The sequence below is a fragment of the Lycium ferocissimum genome, chromosome 9 (genome assembly GCF_029784015.1).
Source record: "Lycium ferocissimum isolate CSIRO_LF1 chromosome 9, AGI_CSIRO_Lferr_CH_V1, whole genome shotgun sequence".
Taxonomy (NCBI): Eukaryota; Viridiplantae; Streptophyta; class Magnoliopsida; order Solanales; family Solanaceae; genus Lycium; species Lycium ferocissimum.
Window position 1 is genome coordinate 32,023,630 of NC_081350.1, and position 21,544 is coordinate 32,045,173.

The window sequence follows — 21,544 nt, forward strand, 5'->3', positions numbered from 1 at the left end:
GGGGCGGAGGGATGAAGGGCCAAGGGCCCTTTGGCAGAAAATTATATTGTTTATACATGATTAAAATTATTTTTATGTATACAATAGACGTTGAACTCCCTTTGGCTTCTTCGTGTGTTTACTTTTTCAGAAGTATATGGGTGAATACTAATTATGTGATCATATTCTTTTATTGCACATATTATTGTAGTTTTTGGTCACATAATTAGTATTCACCCATATACTAATTAGTATTCACCCACATAATTACTGGATTTTTTTTAAAAATATGAAAAAAAAAAAAATTACAAAAAAAGTTAGAAAACTAATTATGTGTGAATACTAATTATTTTTTGGTCACATAATCCGTTTGTTTTTTAAAACAAATAGTTTTTTTTTTTTTTAATTTCTATGTAGGTGCCATCGTGACATTGCTTATCCACGTGAACAACAGTTGGCAACATTGTTATATAAAATGGAGAGTGTAGATCATATGCCATTCAAGAATAATTTGAGGTGTGTTTTGCAAACTAGATAGTGATAGTTTAGGTAGTTTTCTCAATATTCTGATAGTTTAGATATGAAACTAAAAAAAAAGTGATAGTTGAGGTGTGTTTTTTACCCTTATCTCAATCTTCTATCGTCTGGCTATTCGTCCATAGCTTTTTGTAATTAAAAAATAACTTTAGTTGGCAATTCATAGATTGGAAATCTATAACTCAATTCTATGACTAGTACAGTTGTTGGATTTTATTCTCGAAAAAAAAGGAATAAGTGCTCTTGACTCTTTTTCCATGATTAACAAAGAAGATGAAAGTGAAAGAACAGAGAGGAATAGGCCAGAATGAGATAAGCTCTCCAATTAAAGCTCTGAGGTTTTCAACTTGTCCTTTAATCTAGGACCTTGATCCAAATTTTCCTCAATATGTACAAATCCATTTTATCTAGATGACCCATAAAAGGAATATGAAGAACGAAGATAAGAAGTCTAAGTCACTTTCCCGTTTCAATTTATGTGAAATAATTTTGCTGGAAACAACATCTAAGAAAGAAATGATTTTTTTTTTTTTTAAATATTAACTTTAAACATGTTATAACATTTGTGTAGATATAAGTTTCTTAAAATTTATGGTATTAAACATACCATAATATTTGTATGACTATAAAAGCTTGTCTTAAGAGAAAATGAAAAATTTAGGTCAAATTGTTCCAAATATAGAAAATTGTTCATTTTTTTTATTGTAATGGAAGAAACGTTGCCACATAAACTGAAATAGAAAGAGTGACAAATTACATCATATGCGGAAATACATTTTTAAGTGGAGAACCTGATTTTATTTAACTAAGCAGTGAGCTAAATGTCAACTACGATATTTCCTATCCAAAAAAACTTATATCGTACTAGTAGGTATATGCCCTAGTACTACAATATAACTGCAGAAATTCTGTGGCTCTAGCCCTGAATGCAGGAGGTATATACCCTAAAGGGCTACATTGTACATTATATTACTATTGTAGTAGACTTTTAAAAGGTACTCCTATCCGAAAATCTAGCTAGGCTGAATAGGTTTTGTGATGGAAAATTCTACAACACATCTTAATACATGGATATTGATTGGATATGCTTCAAACACAAATTTTACTTGCAGATTTGATTCTAGGTGGTAATCTAGAAGCACTATCCTCAAATATCTACTACAAGCTTAAAGTAACTTATCTTCAACTAATTGCTGCTACATAAACGTGTACAAAATATAGGCACATAATACAAAAACAGTAACGAGGAAGCATAATGAAGATCTCACGTGGAAACATATAATTAAGGAGTGCAACAGTTAAAATTAAGAAAAATGAATATGACCCCGCGTCAGTCCAATGATTCTCTAGACTTGTGGGATCAATGGAAGAAAAGCTTTTAATGGTTGCTTTTGCAAAGAATGGATGCTTGTAATTCCCTCCTCTCCTTTTGTTTTATGATTCTTCTTACAAGCTAAGTATAATTAATTATTTTAAGAAATCCTTAGTTGGACCTTTTTTCACACATGTAATTTCTTTGCATGCTTCTCACCAAAGAGTAGTGTATCTTTTTGAGTCTTGGTGCTCTAAAAAGCTGAGGGAGGGAGAGAAACAGAGGATAAAGGAGAAAGAAATCATAAGGGTATATTGGTCACCCTAAAAAGAACCAGAGGACACGCTTGTAGTTTCAAGCAAATCAGGGGACACCCTTGTGGTGTTTCTATCCATCAACCAAAAAGATTTTCTTCCACGGTTTGAAGGTGTGGTGAGATGGATGAGATTCTTCCATCATAAGTTAAATCTAATTTTCAGGTTCGATTTCTAAAAAATAAAAAAAAAAAAAAAAACTCCTAACAAGGAGCGCATCCCTTTTAGCGGGTCCTATATGACAGACTCCTCTATCCCAATTTACGTGATACTTTTCTCTTCTTGAGATTCAAAATGCATGATAAGATGTATTTTTTTACCAAATTGATATGAGAAAAATTACGAACATATAATACTTTTCATGTAGTTTTCAAATATATAAATTTTAATCTCCAAATATTGAGTTAATCTAATCCAATTTAGCTCCAAAATTTAGTTAAATTGACTCTCGAAAAGTGAAAACAACCGCATAAATTGGGACGGAGGGAGTAATTTATAGTCAGACCAGTAAATCTCGGATGCATAACGAATGCTTAATTTTATTTTATTTTTTAAAAAAAAAAAAAGAAAAAGAGAAAGGAGAAGAATCTTCTTCCCATTGCTTATATAAAACCTTCTCGTTGAAACCCAAAGAAACCACACACTCAGTAAAACAAACCAAAACAAAAAATGGTGTTTTCCACTTACCTAAACTCTCTGGCCAAAACACCTCAAATGCTAAAGAAAAGAATGCTAGCAACATGGACACCAGACCAAGAACTCAACAAAGTGAGGCTAAGGTCTGGTGCTGACATGAAGAGAAAACTAACATGTTATGATTTAGTAGCACTTGGCGTTGGAGGAATGCTTGGGGTTGGAGTGTTTGTTACCACTGGCCCTGTTGCCCGTAAAACCTCTGGCCCTTCTGTTTTCATCTCTTACATAATTGCTGCCATATCAGCCCTTCTTTCTTCCTTGTGCTATACTGAGTTCTCTGTTGATATCCCTGTTGCTGGTGGTGCCTTCAGTTATCTTCGAGTTACCTTTGGTAAGGATTTAACGTAATAGTTTAACTTATGTACACGGACATGTCGCCTAAAAGATAACTATAGGTAACTTCTGTTCATAATAAGTGGAACTATTTACTTGGAAAAGAAACCAGGCAACTTGCTGTAACTTGCTAAATTACACCAATTTTTGTGGTATCGGTATAATTTAACATATTACTCAAATTGTAAATATTTTGGTCTTCTACGAAGAAGTTGCATGGAAGTTTATATCATATTAACTTGGTGAAATTAATGGGTGCAGGAGAGTTTGTGGGATACTTTGCAGGAGCAAATATATTAATGGAATATGTGTTGTCAAATGCTGCTGTTTCAAGAAGTTTTACGGAGTATTTGTCTTGTGCGTTTGGTAGGAATGATCCAAATTCATGGAGAGTCCATGTACATGGTCTAATGCAAGGTTACAACATGTTGGATTTCCCTGCCGTTGCACTGATTATTGTCCTTACTATTTGCTTGTGTCATAGGTATGTTTATTTTGTGCTACAGTTAAACCTCTTTATAACGGCATCGGATGTTTTTTGGCTGCTATAGCCAAATGCTGTTATAACATGACATTAAAAGACTTGGCTGTTATAATAAAATGACGATACAGAGAATGGTTGTTATAGAGAGGTCTGATATATTGTATATACTAATAATTTAACTTTTAGTGGTGTTTGATAGTGATATGAGTGGTGTATATTTTTTGGGATTTTGCAGCACTAAGGAAAGCTCAATGTTGAACCTGATAATGACAGCCTTCCATGTGGTTTTCTTTGGATTTATAATAATTGCTGGCTTTTGCAATGGAAAAGTTGAAAACTTAGTAAAGCCAGGAGGGATAGCTCCTTATGGTGTAAGCGGGATTCTTGATGGAGCAGCCATAGTTTACTTCAGTTATATTGGATATGACACAGTGTCCACCATGGCTGAAGAAATAAAAAACCCTTCCAAGACTCTACCTGTTGGAATTGTTGGCTCAGTCCTCATTGTCTCTGCCCTATATTGCCTCATGGCTTTAGCTTTGTGCCTTTTGCTACCTTATAATATGGTATGTCGTTCAACTTCCCATCATTTATATATGGCCATTGCTCATCTTCGTGTAACTATATACACAGCCGGAGTGTAAAGAACTTTTTACAAAGTAGTATTAGTGAAATTTTACTTGATATATGTGGCAGAGTGTCTGTCTTATTTTCAGATAACTAGCTCCACTTATTATATATGGTCAATTACTTGTAGTAATCTCTTAGGTAAACTGATTATTGTACACAATTCTTCTACGTACGCTATTAGTGTACTAGAATATAACTCATTTACAAATGATTGTAGATCCCAGAAGGAGCATCATTTTCAGCAGTTTTCCAGCAGATGGGGTGGAAGTGGGCAAGCAATGTAGTAGGGGCTGGTGCAAGCTTGGGTATTGTGGCATCTCTATTAGTAGCCATGCTTGGACAAGCAAGGTACCTTTGTGTCATTGGGAGGGCTAGACTTGTGCCTTCTTGGTTTGCCAAAGTACATCCTACAACTGGTACTCCATTAAATGCCACTATCGTCTTAGGTAAGTACGTAATGTTTAACTGTGAATCGATCATCTAATTTAAAATTTAGTCTATTAGAAAAATCACATTTTTTAAAATATGGTAATACATGTGGTCTAAATGATAGGTTCCAGGATGATACTGCCGTTATGGAATCGGATTATGTTAATTAAGTAGTGTATATTGGTTTCTTTGAGCCCCATATGATATAAAATAAACTTAAGTGGCCACTTGTCAAAATTAAAGGGAGAAGCTTTTTTTTTTTTTTTTTTTTTTGTAATTTGTATGTTTGTGGTGGCTGTTTTTTTCTTGTTTCTTTTTTCCATTTGTTTTTCCTTGAGATATATAAACGTATAATTCCATTTATTAAAACAACTTTCTGGGAAAGCTTATATCACAAGAAACCTCCAAGGCCACTTCGACCTAAAAGTTATATTAGTGAAAAAGAAAGTCTCCCTTCTTTACCTCATCCCCTCTTTTGAATATTTGTGGTCTATTTGCTAATAGGCATCAAAGAATAACTTTAATTTAAACTCTAAAACAAGAAGAAAAAAAAAAACCTGAAATAATTAATCGCATCTTCTCATAGCAACATTTTTTTTGTTTTGCAGGTATTTGCCAAGCAGCAATTGCACTATTCACAGAGCTTGATATTGTGATAGAGATGATCTCCATTGGCACATTACTAGTGTTCTACTTAGTGTCCAATGCACTTATATTCCGTAGATATGTAATCCTTAGCAAGAATCCACCACATCACACTCTCTCCTTCCTCTTCCTCCTTTCATGCACCTCTTTTGCATTCTCTTTAGCATGGAAATTCAAACAACATTGGTGGAATCTCTTGTTATTCGCGGGCCTTACAATTTCCGCTACAATCATTTTCCAGTATTTGGTCCCTCTGGCCGTTATGGAACGACCAGAAAGTTGGTTGGTCCCCTTCATGCCATGGCCTGCTACAATATCCATTTTCCTTAATGTTTTCCTCATGACAACTTTGAAAATGGTGGCATACAAAAGATTTGGGATATGGGCTTTTGTGATAACATTGTTTTATGTACTTTATGGTGTCCACTCAACATATCATGCAGAAGAAATAATGGAGATGGTAGTTGTTGATAATGTGAACACCAATTCCACCAAACAAGAAGTTACTAAGGTCGATATCCAACTTCTTTAATATAAACTAGTACAAGATTTCATTGAGGCTATTTCATTGCCTAAGCATGTTAGTGCTCTATACAGTAAATAATGAAATATTTACTGGACTGGGTAAGGTGGAATGTCCCCCCCGTCGTGTATATGTATTTGGTTATGATATAAAGGAAGACGTCACCATGTGGCATGTACCAAAAAAAAAAAAAAAAGACGCTACCTGAAGCATAATTGTTTTTTAAAAAAATATCCAGTAAATAACGACAAGCATCATTTTTTTACTGACAATTGAAGTCTAACCATGTTGAAGAAGAGAGTTCAAATGCCTATTATCTCCAATCATATGCTGTTAACAAATTAAAGCTAGCATTCTTACTACAAATTCAGTAATTCAAGTGTAATAAACAACAGCCACTATCTATATATACCTTTCTCAGCCTTTTGGCTAAGATCAAGTGTAGTATCTATTCTTATCAGTTTACGATTCTAACTCTGTAATTGGAGTTGGAAGCTAATGAACTAATTTGTACACCACACGACTTCATTCTGTTGTACAACATGCAAGGCCTTGAGAAACTTAACGACGTCTTTCATTTTTGGCTGATTCTTTTATAGATCATCTATATATACACGATATTGCAAGTTCTGTAATTATAGCTCCCTCGCGAAGATCAATGTCTGCATCATCCTCAAGACTTGGGTGGGTAAGCGAACACTCGAGCTTGTACTCTTTACAGTCCCACTCATCATTTGTAGTCCTTAATTGGAGGGTTTCCCTCGTCAGTAACTCTCTTGCTTATAATATTTAAGAGCAAAACTCTGAAGGCATAAACATCAGATTTGACAGTGAACCCATCAAAACCACGTAGAAAGATTGGAGCAATTCTCATATCTGATTCATCGAGCGTATTACTCAAAACCCGTCCAACTAACATATCAAACTCGAACAAAATTGGGGTGAAATCCTGGTAAACCACTATGTAAGATGGAAAAATTACAAATCAGGTACAGCGGATTACTACCATGCAGATAACTAACCAAGCGAGCTAATGTGAGGGCGGTCTGAACCCTCTGCAGCTATTTGAAGTCATCTCCAACAATCAAGTTAAACAAGGTGTCGCGTGGACTATTTAGATTGTAAACGACTCCCAGACCTTTTTTTTTTTTTTTTTTTTTTCTTCACGACAACATCAGATCACTTCGACTAAATTGGGTTTGCCCTAACCCGTCGAGCTTATAGGAATTTCAATTCATCCTCCAATCTGCGAAAGTTTTCGTCGCCTACAGAAAAACACACCCTTACATTATCAACCAGGATCTTGACAACGACATCCTTAGTACTCCCCCTGTTCGCTTTTACTTGTCACGTTTCGCTTCTCGAGAATCAATTTGACTAATCTTCGTAGCTAAATTGAATTAAATTAATTCAATATTTTCAAATTAAAATTTAAATATTCAAAAACTGCACGAAAAATTGAGGAATTAGCTTTGCCATGTGAGTTTTGTAGCTAAGAAAATTTACGAATTGTAAATAGCCATGAAATGTTAGTTTTTGTGGATATTGCTAAGTATTAGCCACGATTTTCAAATTCATAGCTGCAAATTTGTAGCTATAGATGCCTAATGTTGTGGTGAGTTGAAACTTTTCTCATATAAATATGCTGAAAAATACATCTTTAAATGTTGGTCCAAGTTTATTAGTTTAACTTTCGAGAAACGAAACGTGACAAATAAAAGTGAATCGAGGGAGTAATAACTTCGTCCTGATCAGAACCAATTATGGGCATTTTCCTACAGTAGAGCTTGCCTACTCCAGTGAGATTTTCCGGATTATTTACACATAGGTTGGGAATTATATTAGGGGTATTAAAATGTCTTGGTTTATATATTACAAGGTGGTAAATTAGAGAAGTGAAAACAAAAAAACCTAACTATATAAACAGTTTGCCCTCTTTATTTGGATATACACAGAACCCTAGCAATGGAGGCTTCGAGCGAGAGGCAGTGCCCAGTTGTCTATTTCGGCGTTGTGGGAGAAATGGATGCGTTGTGTCACATCTATTTTGAGGATGATAAAGATAAAGGCAACGAACTGCAAAAACTTAAACCTGTTGCATAAAGCAACATCTGACCCTTTGACATGGGAAACTGTATCGTCTTCCAGGAAGCTTGCACGTGGAGATTCCTTTGTTGTTGCAGTTGGTAGTAAGATGTAGTGTATGTTGTCGCTGGCCATGATGAGGCCTATCATCGTGATATAGATTCTAGCAAGTGTGGTGAAATTTACGACCTAGACCGCGGAGTTTGGGAAGATATTAATTCGGACATGAAGCCTTTTCTTGAATATGACTCATGTGGTAAAAGAAGATGGTACCAAGCCAACAGAAATTGTGTATTATTTCCTGGACTCTATGTTGTTTTATGATCTAGCTAGTGGTCAATTCCGCACTTCTAAAGAACATGTCTCCTTTGGTTTGTACCAAGCAAACCATAGTACTATAGAAGGTTTAGGAGATTGTAGTGAATGAGAATTTGATCGACTCCACTTTGTTACGGAAGCATTCAGTAAAAATACATTCTATTGGTTCACCTATGACATGCGTTTGTGTGGATATGATATTAAAAAGAGAAGATGGTTCCAATCTCCAAGTCTTAGAAAAGAATTTCCCCAACTGACAATTAATCTTTGGTTGGCCTATCTTGGCTGCCTTGCCTAATGATAAATTCGTGGTGATTTTATCTGACACTCAGCAACGTAGTGTAACAATGGCCTACCTGGTGGTGGATAGAGGTGTCGACTCCTTCACTGTGTCCGTGGAGTATGTTCGGCATTATCATTTTGATTGTTATACTTTGTTGCTGGAGGGGAAGGATATGTGAGTACTCTTTAATTCCTTATTTTATGTTTAATTAATCCCAAACCCAAATTTGTTTGAATTCGGTTGTCTGCTTGGTTTGTATGAAAGTTCTTCTTCTTTCTTTCTTTCTTTTTTTTTTTTTTTTTTGTTGCCAGAATTGTAGTCCCACCTGTATTATTTCTTGTGTAAGTCCTTTTTTTTTATGTAGTCATGGTGCTTGTCATTGGTCCAAGAAATTGATCTAACTCAAATTGCATTTACTGTGTGCAACTTCTTTTCCCTTCTTTCCTAACATGGAAACCAAACAAAAAAGGGAGAAAAAAAATGTCATATCAGTTGGTCAATTGCTACATGACTTGTCGGGGTATGCTATATGAATCCTCTATATCTGTATTTCCCTCTACTCGGACTCAGTAAAAACTTTTGAAAGTTAAAATAATTTAAACCCTTTAACTTGAATTTGTCTATTTCGTCAAAGTCATTACAAAATATCTCGGTCTCATTTGACATTTCCTCTAGAGTAGTATGGCGATTTAAGACAAAAATATGATGCCAATTTTAAAGTTGAACCCTGAACTGAGGTGCGTTTTGGTCCAACAAAATCTGGCCGGCCTTCCTGTCTTGCAAATAAATGAATTGGAGTTAATGAGTTAAGACTTGGTTATAAACACTAAGGAAGTGAAACCCTTCCACCATATATATATATAGCATAAAAGCCTTTTCTCTACAACTGACATAAGTGATTCGTTTCTTTTTCAGGTTTTCCGCCGCCAATATCCAATGATAGCTCCGAACTATGAGATGTTAGACATCTTGAGCGCCTTTGGATCCAAATCGTTTAGTGAGGGAAAACCAACTCATTTCCATGTAGTAAGATACTTTTCACGCTGAAATCTTCAGGAAGAGATGAATGGGGGAATTACGTAGACAACGTAACGTTTTGCAGATTTTGCTAAAGGACAATTAAGTAGGAATGTTTTTGGATATTTTTGTACTTTTATTTGATTACTAATTTCTCGATACGTGCGTTGCACGTGAATTCTGAATTATGTAGTTTACGATTTTGTAAAATAATATCAATGTTATTAAAATAAAGGTTTGAGTAAATAATTATATGAAAAAAGTACAATTTTCTATGAATGATCAATGTGAATCATCGTATGGTGACTGGCTTGTCAAGATCAAGATGATTAGATATCGTCTTAAACTATAAAGATGCAAAATTAAAGTTTAATACATATATATTTGATTCTTTTATTTACTTTAATTTTATGAGATACAAATATATAATGAGGCGTATCTCACATGATACTTTCTTATAAAAGCTTTTTATGATGTATGTTCTTTTACCGATTTCGGTTGCTCTGTATGGCCAGGACTGTTGCAATAGCATCATCCTTTTTATAACTATCATAAATGTTGTCAATTGAATAATTAAGTCATTTTGAATCACTAATTGACGTTCTTGATAGTTCCACTATTTCCATAATAATGAATGGAGTTGGTTTATATATTACTTGAACTACGTAATTAGTGTATGACGTAGTTGAAAAGAATATAGAAAATCTTTCAAATTGTTTTTAACATGTCTTATTGTCTTCAATGGGAATAGTTCAGCACTTACCATAAAATGATATTTTGATGGCAGGATCTTCTTAGCATTAATCGCTTAATCAAGATACTTTACTTCTGCGTAAATATTATTTTTCAAAACTTCATAAACATTTTATCTAATTGATTATCATTCACTGCAAATTTCTCCGTCCATAGCTAGTGAGCACTAAACCAAACATCTTCAAATCGTATAACAGAGACCAAAAGTGATTTGTAAAAGTTGCAGGAACATTCTGTTCAACAAAAAAATGGTTTTACCAGGCTAAAACATAAACAAACAGTGGCACAAAAATCATAAATCACCTATTGATGAACATCATCGTGTATAGGGGTGTTCACCCAAAATGGAGAAATAAATCAAACTGAAATCCAAAAGGAAAAATGTTTTTTTCCGTCTGATTTGATTTTGATTTTAAATTTTAAAATAGATAATATTTGATTTGATTTCGACTTTAAGCAAAAATTTATTGGAAAACTAAACCGACAACATGGATAGCTATTTGAAGAAGTATAATTGGTCATATATATGTATATATTTATATAATTTCTTTAAAAAAATTATGGTACATGTTATATTTTCCCCTCTTGATTGATAGTTTAATTCTTTAATTTGTCTTCCCATTCTGGTTTGATTTGTCTTCTTTATTTGATAAGTCCAAGAGTCTATTTCATATTAAAAATAACTTGTCTTTAGTTGAGTTCTTGAATTATTAATCAATCTTGATTCAATTATCATCAAGATACTTTGATAAAATAACATTCTTTCATAAACACCAATTGATTTGGTAGTGTTTGGCTAAAATATTAGCATTGGAATATGTGTTTGGAAGTGCATGTCACATATATTTTTACAAAAATTAAAAAGACTGAATCAATGGAAAAATGACTACTTGAATAGCTGACTTAATTGTTTTGATTTGATTCCAATATTTGAAAAACCCACTGAATTGATTTGATTTTTTTCCAGAAGACAATCGATCCAAACCGAACAATCAGCACCTGTAAATAAGGTACAAGTAACTGCATAGTGTATGTTACATCCCGTATTCTCGTGCGTTGAGTTTAGTCACATAAGCTCAAAAGAATGTTTGAAGTTATAAGTGTTTATGTTATGTTCAACAAGGGATAAGTAAGTAAGGTTGGAGGTTAAACGAATCGAAAAAAATAAAATAAGTTTTGCTAAGTTTGGGATGATGAATAAGTTATACAGATCGTTGGAGTTTTGGACATATCCAAGTATGCAAATAAAGAGATCGATGTATAAAAGTTTTAGGTCTCAAAATAATTTCCGATGAAAAGAATCGCTACATAAGTCGGTGAAAAGATCACTGAACTATATAAAGGGGTTTAACCCCTCATTTTCACCAAGAATCAGAAAAATATTTCCCAAAAATTCTAGAGAATTCTCCAACCTTCCCTCCATTAAATTTCAACGCGAGTTAAGTAAAAATCTTCGGATTCGGGTTCAAAATTACGATTATAATATTGTGTCATGTGGTGAATTTATGGCTTGGGAGTAAGGCAAGTATTGGAGATATCGCGGTATTAGCGGAAGTAAGGTATGAATCTTTCTCTTTTGGTACCATTTAAGGCTTATTTATGGAATAATTATGTAGCGAATTCGTTTGTGGAGGAGTTGGAGAAAATATCATATGGTGTATTTGATGGAATATTTTGGTAGTAATGAGTTTGTTGTTGTTATTGGTTGTTGATTGTTAGTATTGAGAATTCGGGCTAGGCATATAAATAGGGGAGATGCTGCCCGATTTTCGCGCAGTATAGAGTAGTTTGACTTGAAAGTTTAGTATAAGTATACTATGATGAGTCTAATGATAGTGTGAATCCTCTCATGAAATGTGGATAACCAGCGTCCCTTTCTTCTAAAGGCATGATTCCTTTCTTATGAATCCAATGGTTTTTCCAAATGTCCCATGATCCATGTGAATCCATAAATATTTTTCAAGAATATTCTTACTAGAGATTCATGATTCATGGAGTTCTTATGATGCTAAAGATAAACGTGTTTTGTGATGACGATGATCCTGTTTCTAGAAACTCCTATGTTATAATTCCTTACATGTGTTTCATAACCTCCTTACTTCCAAAAGTTAGAGTTCATGATTCAAAGGCATGACTTTTTTCTTGATAATCCATAAATATTTTCCAAAATGTTCCTATTTTCCGAGTCAAAGATTTAATGCTTTTATGACAACAACAACGGACATGTTTTTATAATATGAATGACGATGTTAAAGATGAGAATGTTTCTATGATGATGATGATTTTAATTTTAGAAATTCCAAAGCTTATGATGTTAATACTATTATGAGATTATTGAGCTTATTTCATGATTGTCTCGGGTTGATCTCACCTTATAATAATTGTTCCTTCAAGGGGGATAAACGATAATGATTGATCCATAATATAATCGGAGGCTACCGACCTTACGTCACTCCGATATAGTGTGTCTTTGATTGGGCTCTCATGCATGCTTTATATATATGTATGTATTTTCTCACACCGCGCCGCGCTATAGTCGGTCGGGCATGGCACGTAGATGTGCACACCACTGTAGTGGGCATGTTATGATATTGCCCCGGACGCGGGCTAATGATGATAACACCGAGCCTTAATGAATAATACTATATATATGACACCGAGCCTTAATTCTATGTATATGTATAGAAATATTTTTTTTTAAAGGCTACATGCATGACATCCGCCTTATGAGGCATCCAGATGTACATCTCTCTTATTCCATGTTACCTTCCATATCTATATTATGTTGTTACAATTATTATTCGTACCGACGTCCCTTCTTGTGGACGCGCGTTTCATGTCACGCAGTATACGATGAGTAGATATAGTAGTAAGATGTTCCAAATGGATTGGCGAGCTCCATTTCCTTCCGGAGTGTTGCCGAGTCGGAGTATCTTGATTTATGTTAGAGACTTTGCGAGACAGTCACGTATATAACATGTCGGTCTTGTAAGCGGGTCTGTAAGCCGATGTATCATTATGCATTATGTTACAAATTTCATATGAGATTTTACTTGATCGAAAAGCATGTTTTTTTGAAAAGCTTACATTATGCATTCATTTCATCAAGAGTCTAGTTATCACGAGAAGTAAATAAAAAGTATAAAAATTTGGTCCATGTAAAATGACTAAAAAATTCCTCCATGCTAATAAAGATTCATATCCCCCAAATGAACTTTAACCTAACAAACTGCAATTCCTTGATTAAAAATCATCTTGGAAGAAATTATCAAACCAAAAATTACTGAGCATGAGATAAGGGGGGGGGGGGACAAAAACGTCGAGTGTAAACATAACACCTTTCATCAATTTTTCCGATGAACTCACGTCATATCATCATCTATCTGAAATGAGTCATCGAAAATAATAGAATCAATTGACTCATCAAATTAAAAGTAAATAAATATAATTGATTAGCTTCGGCACAAAAAAGTTTATTATCAAACGTCCGTCGAGAATAATTTCATCTTGTTAATACTATACCGATTGTAGTCATGGTAAGAAACTAATGCAAATGTTGAAAATAATTTAATTAGAGGGAAAATAAAAATAAAAAATCCAATGATTGTGATGTTAACAGATGGGGTATGTGTGAAGCGGTGTTTTTCTGTTACATCTCCTCTTTTATTTTTTCCATGTTGTGGTTGCTCTTTTTTGTACCTTTTTATTAGTGGCAACTATTCATCCACCAGAATGTCGCGTGATATTTTCGCATCCATTCGCATGAAATAGTTGGGCTTGTTTCTAAACGTATTTGTTTTTTTTAAATAAAAATAGGATATTAAGGTTCTAAAAGGGTATTTTTGTAATTTAACTTTCAAGTTAGGGAGTTCATGCTTTTAATATAATATAGATTATCAATAAATACACCACGGGTGTAAATACGTTTACACTATCATGTTATTTTTATCTGTTGTAGTTGGTAATATATCTAATTTTCAAAATTTCAAATCCCGTTCTTTGGTTTAGGATGGATCCGAACTGGACTAAGCTTGATGATCTTATTACGGACAGGAAGCGAAAATACCGTAAAAATGGCTTCTTTCTTTGTCTCCACTGAACTCTTTTGTAATAGCTTGATGAGCTGAACCAACAAGAGATATTACGTTCTTACCTCTGTTTCGAGCCCCGGCCGAGAGTGAGCTTCCTGATAGTCGACCTTAATAGAAATAGCACTCGGCTTACAACATGTCCTTTAAATATATAAACTACTACTATCGATCTGTTGTCTGCGGATAACCAAAAATCTGAATATACACGTGGTATATAGTCTCCGTGTATATACAGTATAAGCTAAACCGAAAAAGAATAGTACTATGCACTTTTGCTTAAATTCATGAATAAGTTGTAGACATTTTTCTTGTTGGAACTGAACAAACTCCATAAAATATTCAAAGTTTAGCTGCACTTTTCCTCTAATTTTTCTTATTCAAAGTAGAAAGTTGCTGACAAGAAAGTCAACCAAAAAAATATGAGAAAAAGGTGGAAGCACATATATGAAAATTCACACCTTGTACATATTCTTTTATTGGATCTTTTGTATTGATTTGTAAAATAAGAGGTACAAGGAGGGAGACTTAAGGAAAGCAATAAATTACAATGAGGATTCCTCCTTTATATGGAAGATATACAGTACTCTACACCTACAAATAAAAGTTTTCTGTTGTATATAAAGATGTACAAATTCCAAACTAATTACCAGATGAAGTGTCCTAAATTTGTTTGGCTTGATCCTAAAATGAGGAGTCTTTGTGAACAATAGAACTAACATTCTTATACTCAGCAAATGGAACAATCTGAATGAAATCTTGTACATTTAAAGAAGTTGGATTTCAACTTTAGTAGTTTGTTGGGAGGAAGAATTGGTGTTCACATCATCAACAACTACCATCTCCATTATTTCTTCTGCATGATATGTTGAGTGGACACCATAAAGTACATAAAACAATGTTATCACACCAGCCCATATCCCAAATCTTCCGTATGCCACCATTTTCAAAGTTGTCATGAGAAAGACATTTAGGAAAATGGATATTGTAGCAGGCCATGGCATGAAGGGGACCAACCAACTTTCTGGTCGTTCTATAACGACCAGGGGGACCAGACACTGGAAAATGACTGTCGCTGAAATTGTAAGGCCCGCGAATAACAAGAGATTCCACCATCGTAGCTTGAATTTCCATGCTAAAGAGAATGCAAAAGAGGTGCATGAAAGGAGGAAAAGGAAGAAGAGAGTGTGATGTGGTGGATTCTTGCTAAGGATTACATATCGACGAAATATAAGTGCATTGGATACTAAGTAGAATACTAGTAATGTGCCAATGGAGATCATCTCTATCACAATATCAAGCTCTGTGAATAATGCAATCGACGCTTGGCAAATACCTGCAAAATAAAAAAGATGTACCAAAATAAAAAAGCTATGACAAGAATGCCTTGTTGAAATTCAAGTCTTAATTAACTTGTACATAGCACATGCAAATCCAGGATTTAGATTCAATGAGTTCAACGTTTAAAGTTTTTAATTAACATTTGAACCTAGGTATTATATTTTTTAAATTTCAAACTTGTTGCAATTTTAATGAATTTTTATACACAAATTTATACTTCACACCGAAAGTAGTGAATTTAAATGAACTAAGCGCTATAAGTCTGCGTCTGCCTCTGACTAGTAGCTAGGTCAAATTTACCTGTGAAAGTTTCTTGTGATATAAGCTTACCAAAAAAGTGTTTTATTCTTCCAAATATATAATATGAATATTTTGAAGACAACTGAGGCTCCAACTAAGCTTATATCACTAGGGGGGAAGTTACTAAAGAAGAAGACCAAAGAGAAAAGAAACAACAACCACAAACATATACAAACAAAAAGCTCCCTTTATTTTTAACAAGAGGCCTCTAATAAACTTAGTTTATAGTATGTCATATCATATGGTAGGGTCTAGCTCGTGACGAGGATATCTCTTAAAATACATATCATCTGATTCGATAACGGCTGTTCATTTTGATAATCATTTAGACCACCATACGTATTCACATGTTTGTTGAATAGTTGAAACTTTGTGAACAATTCGAAGAATTAAAATTCCAATATTTAGTACTCCTAACTGGGTAATGATGAATTGAATGATAGTCTAATGAAGACAAAGATTGAGAAATCTGTTCAAGATGTCTTCTTTCGAAAGACGGATTAAAGTGCCAGCGAAATGTCGTTCAAAAAAACTATTAGTTGATTCAGCCCATTAAAGAAGTGATTTCTCTAACATAGCTTAAATTTTAAAATCAGATAATCACACAATTTAACGGTACTACTTACCCAAGACGATAGTAGCATTTAATGGAGTGCCAGTTGTGGGATGTACTTTAGCAAACCAAGAAGGTACAAGTCTAGCCCTCCCAATGACACAAAGGTACCTTGCTTGTCCAAGCATGGCTACTAATAAAGATGCCACAATACCCAAGCTTGCACCAGCCCCTACTACATTGCTTGCCCACTTCCACCCCATCTGCTGGAAAACCGCTGAAAATGATGCTCCTTCTGGGATCTACAATCATTTATAAATGATATAAACAACATGCGTAGAAGAATTTTGACTATCAGGTTGCCAAAAAGATAATTACAACTGTCCATAATACGTAGAGCTAGTTATCTAAAAATAAAGCAGGCAATCTGCTAAATAGTATTCCCTCCGTCCCAATTTATGTGGCACCATTTGACTTGGCACGGAGTTTAAGAAAGAAGAAAGTCTTTTGAAATGTGTTTCCAAAACCAGCCTTATATAAATGTGTAGTTGTAAATTATTTCATAAAGTTAAATTATTTTTAAATATAGAAATGTGACATTTTTTTGGGACAGATCAAAAAGGAAATGGTGGCACGTAAATTGGAACAGAGGGAATACTGTAGAAATTCTTTACACTGTCGTTGTTACCTGAAGATGAGCAATGGCCATCTATAAATGATGGAAAGTTGAATGACTTACCATGTTATAAGGTAGCAAAAGGCACAAAGATAAAGCCATGAGGCAATAGAGGACAGAAACAATGAGGACTGAGCCAACAATTCCAACAGGTAGAGTCTTGGAAGGGTTTCTTATTTCTTCAGCCATGGTGGACACTGTATCATATCCAATATAACTGAAGTAAACTATGGCTGCTCCATCAAGAATCCCTCTAACTCCATAAGGTGCTATTCCTCCTGGCTTTACTAAGTTTTCAACTTTTCCGTTGCAAAAGCCAGCAATTATTATAAATCCAAAGAAAACCACATGGAACACTGTCATTATCAGGTTCAACATTGAGCTTTCCTTAGTGCTGCAAAATCCCAAAAAATATACATCACTCATATCACTATCATAAACCACTAAAAGTTAATTTATTAGTATATACAAGATATTAGACCTCTCTATAATTAACAACCATTCTCTGTAACGACAATTTATTATATAACGGCCAACTCTTTTCATGTCATGTTACAACAACAATTTGCTATAGCAGCCAAAAAATATCCAAACAAATGATGTTATAGAGAGGTTTAATTGTAGGAGAAAATAAACATACCTATGACACAAGCAAATAGTAAGGACAATAATCAGTGCAACGGCAGGGAAATCCAACATGTTGTAACCTTGCATTAGACCATGTACATGGACTCTCCATGAATTTGGATCATTCCTACCAAACGCAAAAGCCAAATACTCCGTAAAACTTCTTGAAACAGCAGCATTTGACAACACGTACTCCATTAATATATTTGCTCCTGCAAAGTATCCTACAAACTCTCCTGCACCCATTAACAACATATATATAAACTTGTTATAGTACCTTCTTATAAGAAAACCAAAATATTTAAAATTTGTATAACAAGTTAAATCACCCTGATAGCTTAAAAATCAGCGTAGTTTAGCATGTTTTCTTTTCCAAGTAATAATAGTTCCACTTATTATGAACAAAAGTTATCTGTAGTTTATCTTTCTTTTTTTTTTTTTTTAGATGACATGTCGGTGTATATAAGTTAAACTGCTACGTTAAATCCTTAAATCCTTACCAAAGGTAACTCGGAGATAACTGAAGGCACCACCAGCAACGGGGACATCAACGGAGAACTCAGTATAGCACAAGGAAGAAAGAAGAGCTGATATAGCAGCTATTATGTATGAGACAAAAACAGAAGGTCCAGAGGTTTTATGAGCAACTGGGCCAGTGGTAACAAAGACACCAACACCAAGCATACCTCCAACTCCAAGTGCTACTAAATCATACCATGTGAGTTTTCTCTTCATATCAGCACCAGACCTTAGCCTCACTTTGTTGAGTTCTTGGTCTGGTGTCCATGTTGCTAGCATTCTTTTCTTTAGCTTTTGAGGTGTTTTTGAGAGAGAGTTAAGGTAAGTGGAGAAAACCATATTTTTGTTTTGGTTTTGTGAATGTAATGTGGTTTTCTTTGGGTTTCAACGAGAACCTTTTATATAAGAAATGGGAAGAACATCTTTCTCTTTTTTGTTTCATTTTTATTTTAAGCATTCCTGGTAAAGGCAGATCATGGATTTAAAGTTTATGAATTCCTATAACAACCTCAAATTATTTATAGATATATAGCAGAAAAAGCTACTAGATTCACGCAAACCAATAAATCCCCTATAAATCCGCTCTTAATTCCTTATATGTTCGAGACTGACTGGTTCGACTATTCGAGGTTTGTGTTCTTGTGGGACCCACTAAAAGGAGAAGCGGTTCTACTAGAAATTTTCTTCTTTAGCAGGAATTGAACCCAAATTTCTTATTAACTATTAAAACATCTCATCCATCCCACCCGTTTTATTGCATTAAAAAGCTATCTTTTTGGATTACACTTTTGGATGATGGATAGAAACACCTAAAGGGTGTCCCTTTGATTTGCTTGAAAGTACAAGCTTATCCTCTTGTTATTTACAGAGTGACCATTATACCCTGTTGATACCTTTATCCTTTATCCTCTGTTTCTCTCCCTACCTCAGCTTTTTTGGAGCACCAAGACTCAAAAAGACACACTACTCTTTGGTGAGAAACATGCATAGAAAGCTGTAAAAAGGTTTAACTTACGGATTTTAAAATAATTAGGAGTAGCTTGTATGTAAGAGGAATCACAAAACAAAAGGAGGAGGGACTTTGACCTATTCTTTTGGAATTTGAAAAGGTGTGACTAGCATCCATTCTTTGCAAAAGCAACAATAATCAAAACATTTAATTTCTTCCATCGATGATCCCACAAATCCAGAGAATAATTGGACTTGGACCCTTTGCACTCCTAAAGTTATTTTAATCTTATTAGTAGATAACTGAGGATACAGCTTCTAAATAGCCACTTATAAATTAGAATCAAATCAGCAAGTAAAATTAATTTGTCTTTAAGCAAATCCAATCTATTAAGAGGTGTTGTAGAATTTTCCATCATACAACTTAAATACGAAGCCTAGTTAGCTAGATCTTCTGCAAATTAAAGTCTACCCTTTTAAAAGTTTACTACTACATTGTAGCTCTGTAGGGCATATACCTTCTGCATTCAGGACTAATGCCACAGAATTTCTACAATTAGGTAAGATGCCATTTACTTACTGAAGCTCGTGTTGAGATTCAAATAAGGCCAAATTGAAAGAGATTTTTAGACTATTTTCCAGAAGCTTATACTTTTTATCCTTTTTTTAATGACATTGGCCTAAAGGTTTTAGGTTAAGCAAGACTAAGACTGAGTACCTCGAGTGCAAGTTCAGTGACATAGCGCATGAGGCGGAGGTGGAAGTGAAGATTTGTACACAAGCTATATTCACTAGAGAATTAAAGTTCCAATCATCTTGGGTCCATAATACAAGGTACCGGGGAGATTGACGAAGATGTGGCGCACCACATTGGAGCGGGGTGGGTGAAATGGAGGCGCGCTTCCAGGGTTCTGTGTGATAAGAAGGTGTTACCAAAGCAAGTTCTACAAAGCGGTGGTTACACTTACATTGTTGTATGGGCGGAGTGCTGGCCTCTCAAGAACACACATGTTCAGAAGATGAAGGTTGCAAAGATAAGGATGTTCGGATCGATGTGGGCATACTAGGAGAGATATGATTAGGAACGAAGCTATACGGGGAAAGAGGGGAGTGGTCTCCACGGAAGATAAGATGAGGAAAGCAAGATTGAGATGGTTCGGACATGTGAAGAGGAGGTGTGCGGATGCACCAGTGAGGAGGTGTGAGAGGTTGGCTATAGTAGGTGTTAGAAGAGGTAGAGGTAGGCCAAATAAGAACTGAGGGAGGTGATTCGGCAGGACATGGCATACCTCCAACTTATTGAGGACATATTCTAGATAGAAAAGTTTGGAGGTTGAGGATTAGGGTAGAATGTTAGTAGATAGCCAAGTGTTGTAGCCTTTTTATGTGGGAGAGATAGGGGTTGGTCTCCTCTTCTCCCTTTCTCCTTATTTAATAATATTATCTAGTATTCGCATCGTATCTTATTCTTCTTTTACTACTACATGTTACTTCATTTGTTTGCTTTATCTTGCTTTTGTTGTTGTCATTTTCCTGTCTACCCTACTTTGACTACCCTTCTTTTGAGTCGAGCAAGTGTCTATGGGAAACAACCACTCTACCCCACAAAGGTAGGAATAAGGTCTTCGTACATCCTTGTCACACCCCAATCTTGATCGGGGTGTGATGGGCACCCGACCTAACCGGGAGCCGAAGCGAACCCGGCGACTCCTACTACGTACTCAATTTTTTTCAAAACCTCTAAGACAAGTAAGCATAAATAGTTTATTGAAATATCCTTTCGTTGTTCTTAAATCAAATAAAACATGTACGTAATCGTATATAATTCGTATCATAATACAACCGACTCCCGAAACCCATGACTCGTCCGCAAAGTCTCTATCCGTGCTACGAAAATCCCGGCACATGTACGGCCGGCTCGGCGGCTTGCACACTCGAACAAGTGGAGCTTGCCAACTCGGCCGAAAGCATGTACATCCCGGGCCGGCTGTTCGCGGGGGTACTGCGCGCGGCGTAACGCGGCCCGAAGAAGAGGGGTCGGCCGACGCATTGTGCGAGTATGTAAGACATGAATAGTAACATGATAAAGGCATACGCGGTATGAATAATAACGGCACAAACATATGGGGCTTGGGTTAGATGTAACTTGTACGT

The 21,544-nt window shown here is 35.0% G+C and overlaps 2 protein-coding genes and 1 pseudogene across 2 annotated transcripts; 2 read left to right on the plus strand and 1 right to left on the minus strand.

Annotated features, from left to right (window-relative positions):
- Positions 1 to 2,648: 2,648 nt before the first annotated feature.
- LOC132069406 (cationic amino acid transporter 6, chloroplastic-like) lies at positions 2,649 to 6,304 on the plus strand. The gene is made up of 5 exons (XM_059462758.1): positions 2,649 to 3,169; positions 3,433 to 3,655; positions 3,891 to 4,221; positions 4,503 to 4,731; positions 5,323 to 6,304. Exons 1-5 carry the CDS (start codon positions 2,812 to 2,814, stop codon positions 5,889 to 5,891), a joined length of 1,710 nt encoding a protein of 569 aa, XP_059318741.1. The 5' UTR covers positions 2,649 to 2,811; the 3' UTR covers positions 5,892 to 6,304.
- On the plus strand, positions 6,291 to 6,476 carry LOC132032208 (U2 spliceosomal RNA; annotated as a pseudogene).
- An 8,404-nt stretch (positions 6,477 to 14,880) lies between these two features.
- On the minus strand, positions 14,881 to 18,836 carry LOC132030288 (cationic amino acid transporter 6, chloroplastic-like). The gene is made up of 5 exons (XM_059419858.1): positions 18,424 to 18,836; positions 17,937 to 18,159; positions 17,360 to 17,690; positions 16,694 to 16,922; positions 14,881 to 15,762 (listed from the first exon to the last, which is right to left on the minus strand). Exons 1-5 carry the CDS (start codon positions 18,779 to 18,781, stop codon positions 15,194 to 15,196), a joined length of 1,710 nt encoding a protein of 569 aa, XP_059275841.1. The 5' UTR covers positions 18,782 to 18,836; the 3' UTR covers positions 14,881 to 15,193.
- Positions 18,837 to 21,544: the final 2,708 nt, after the last annotated feature.

Coding starts and splice junctions, on each gene's coding strand:
- LOC132030288 (XM_059419858.1), bottom strand. CDS start 18,781: ATGGTTTTCTCCACTTACCTTAACTCTCTCTCAAAAACACCTCAAAAG. Junction 17,691..17,936: donor ACTATTTGCTTGTGTCATAG/GTATGTTTATTT, acceptor GGGATTTTGCAG/CACTAAGGAAAGCTCAATGT. Junction 16,923..17,359: donor TTTTGCTACCTTATAACATG/GTAAGTCATTCA, acceptor AAATGATTGTAG/ATCCCAGAAGGAGCATCATT.
- LOC132069406 (XM_059462758.1), top strand. CDS start 2,812: ATGGTGTTTTCCACTTACCTAAACTCTCTGGCCAAAACACCTCAAATG. Junction 3,656..3,890: donor ACTATTTGCTTGTGTCATAG/GTATGTTTATTT, acceptor GGGATTTTGCAG/CACTAAGGAAAGCTCAATGT. Junction 4,732..5,322: donor AAATGCCACTATCGTCTTAG/GTAAGTACGTAA, acceptor TTTGTTTTGCAG/GTATTTGCCAAGCAGCAATT.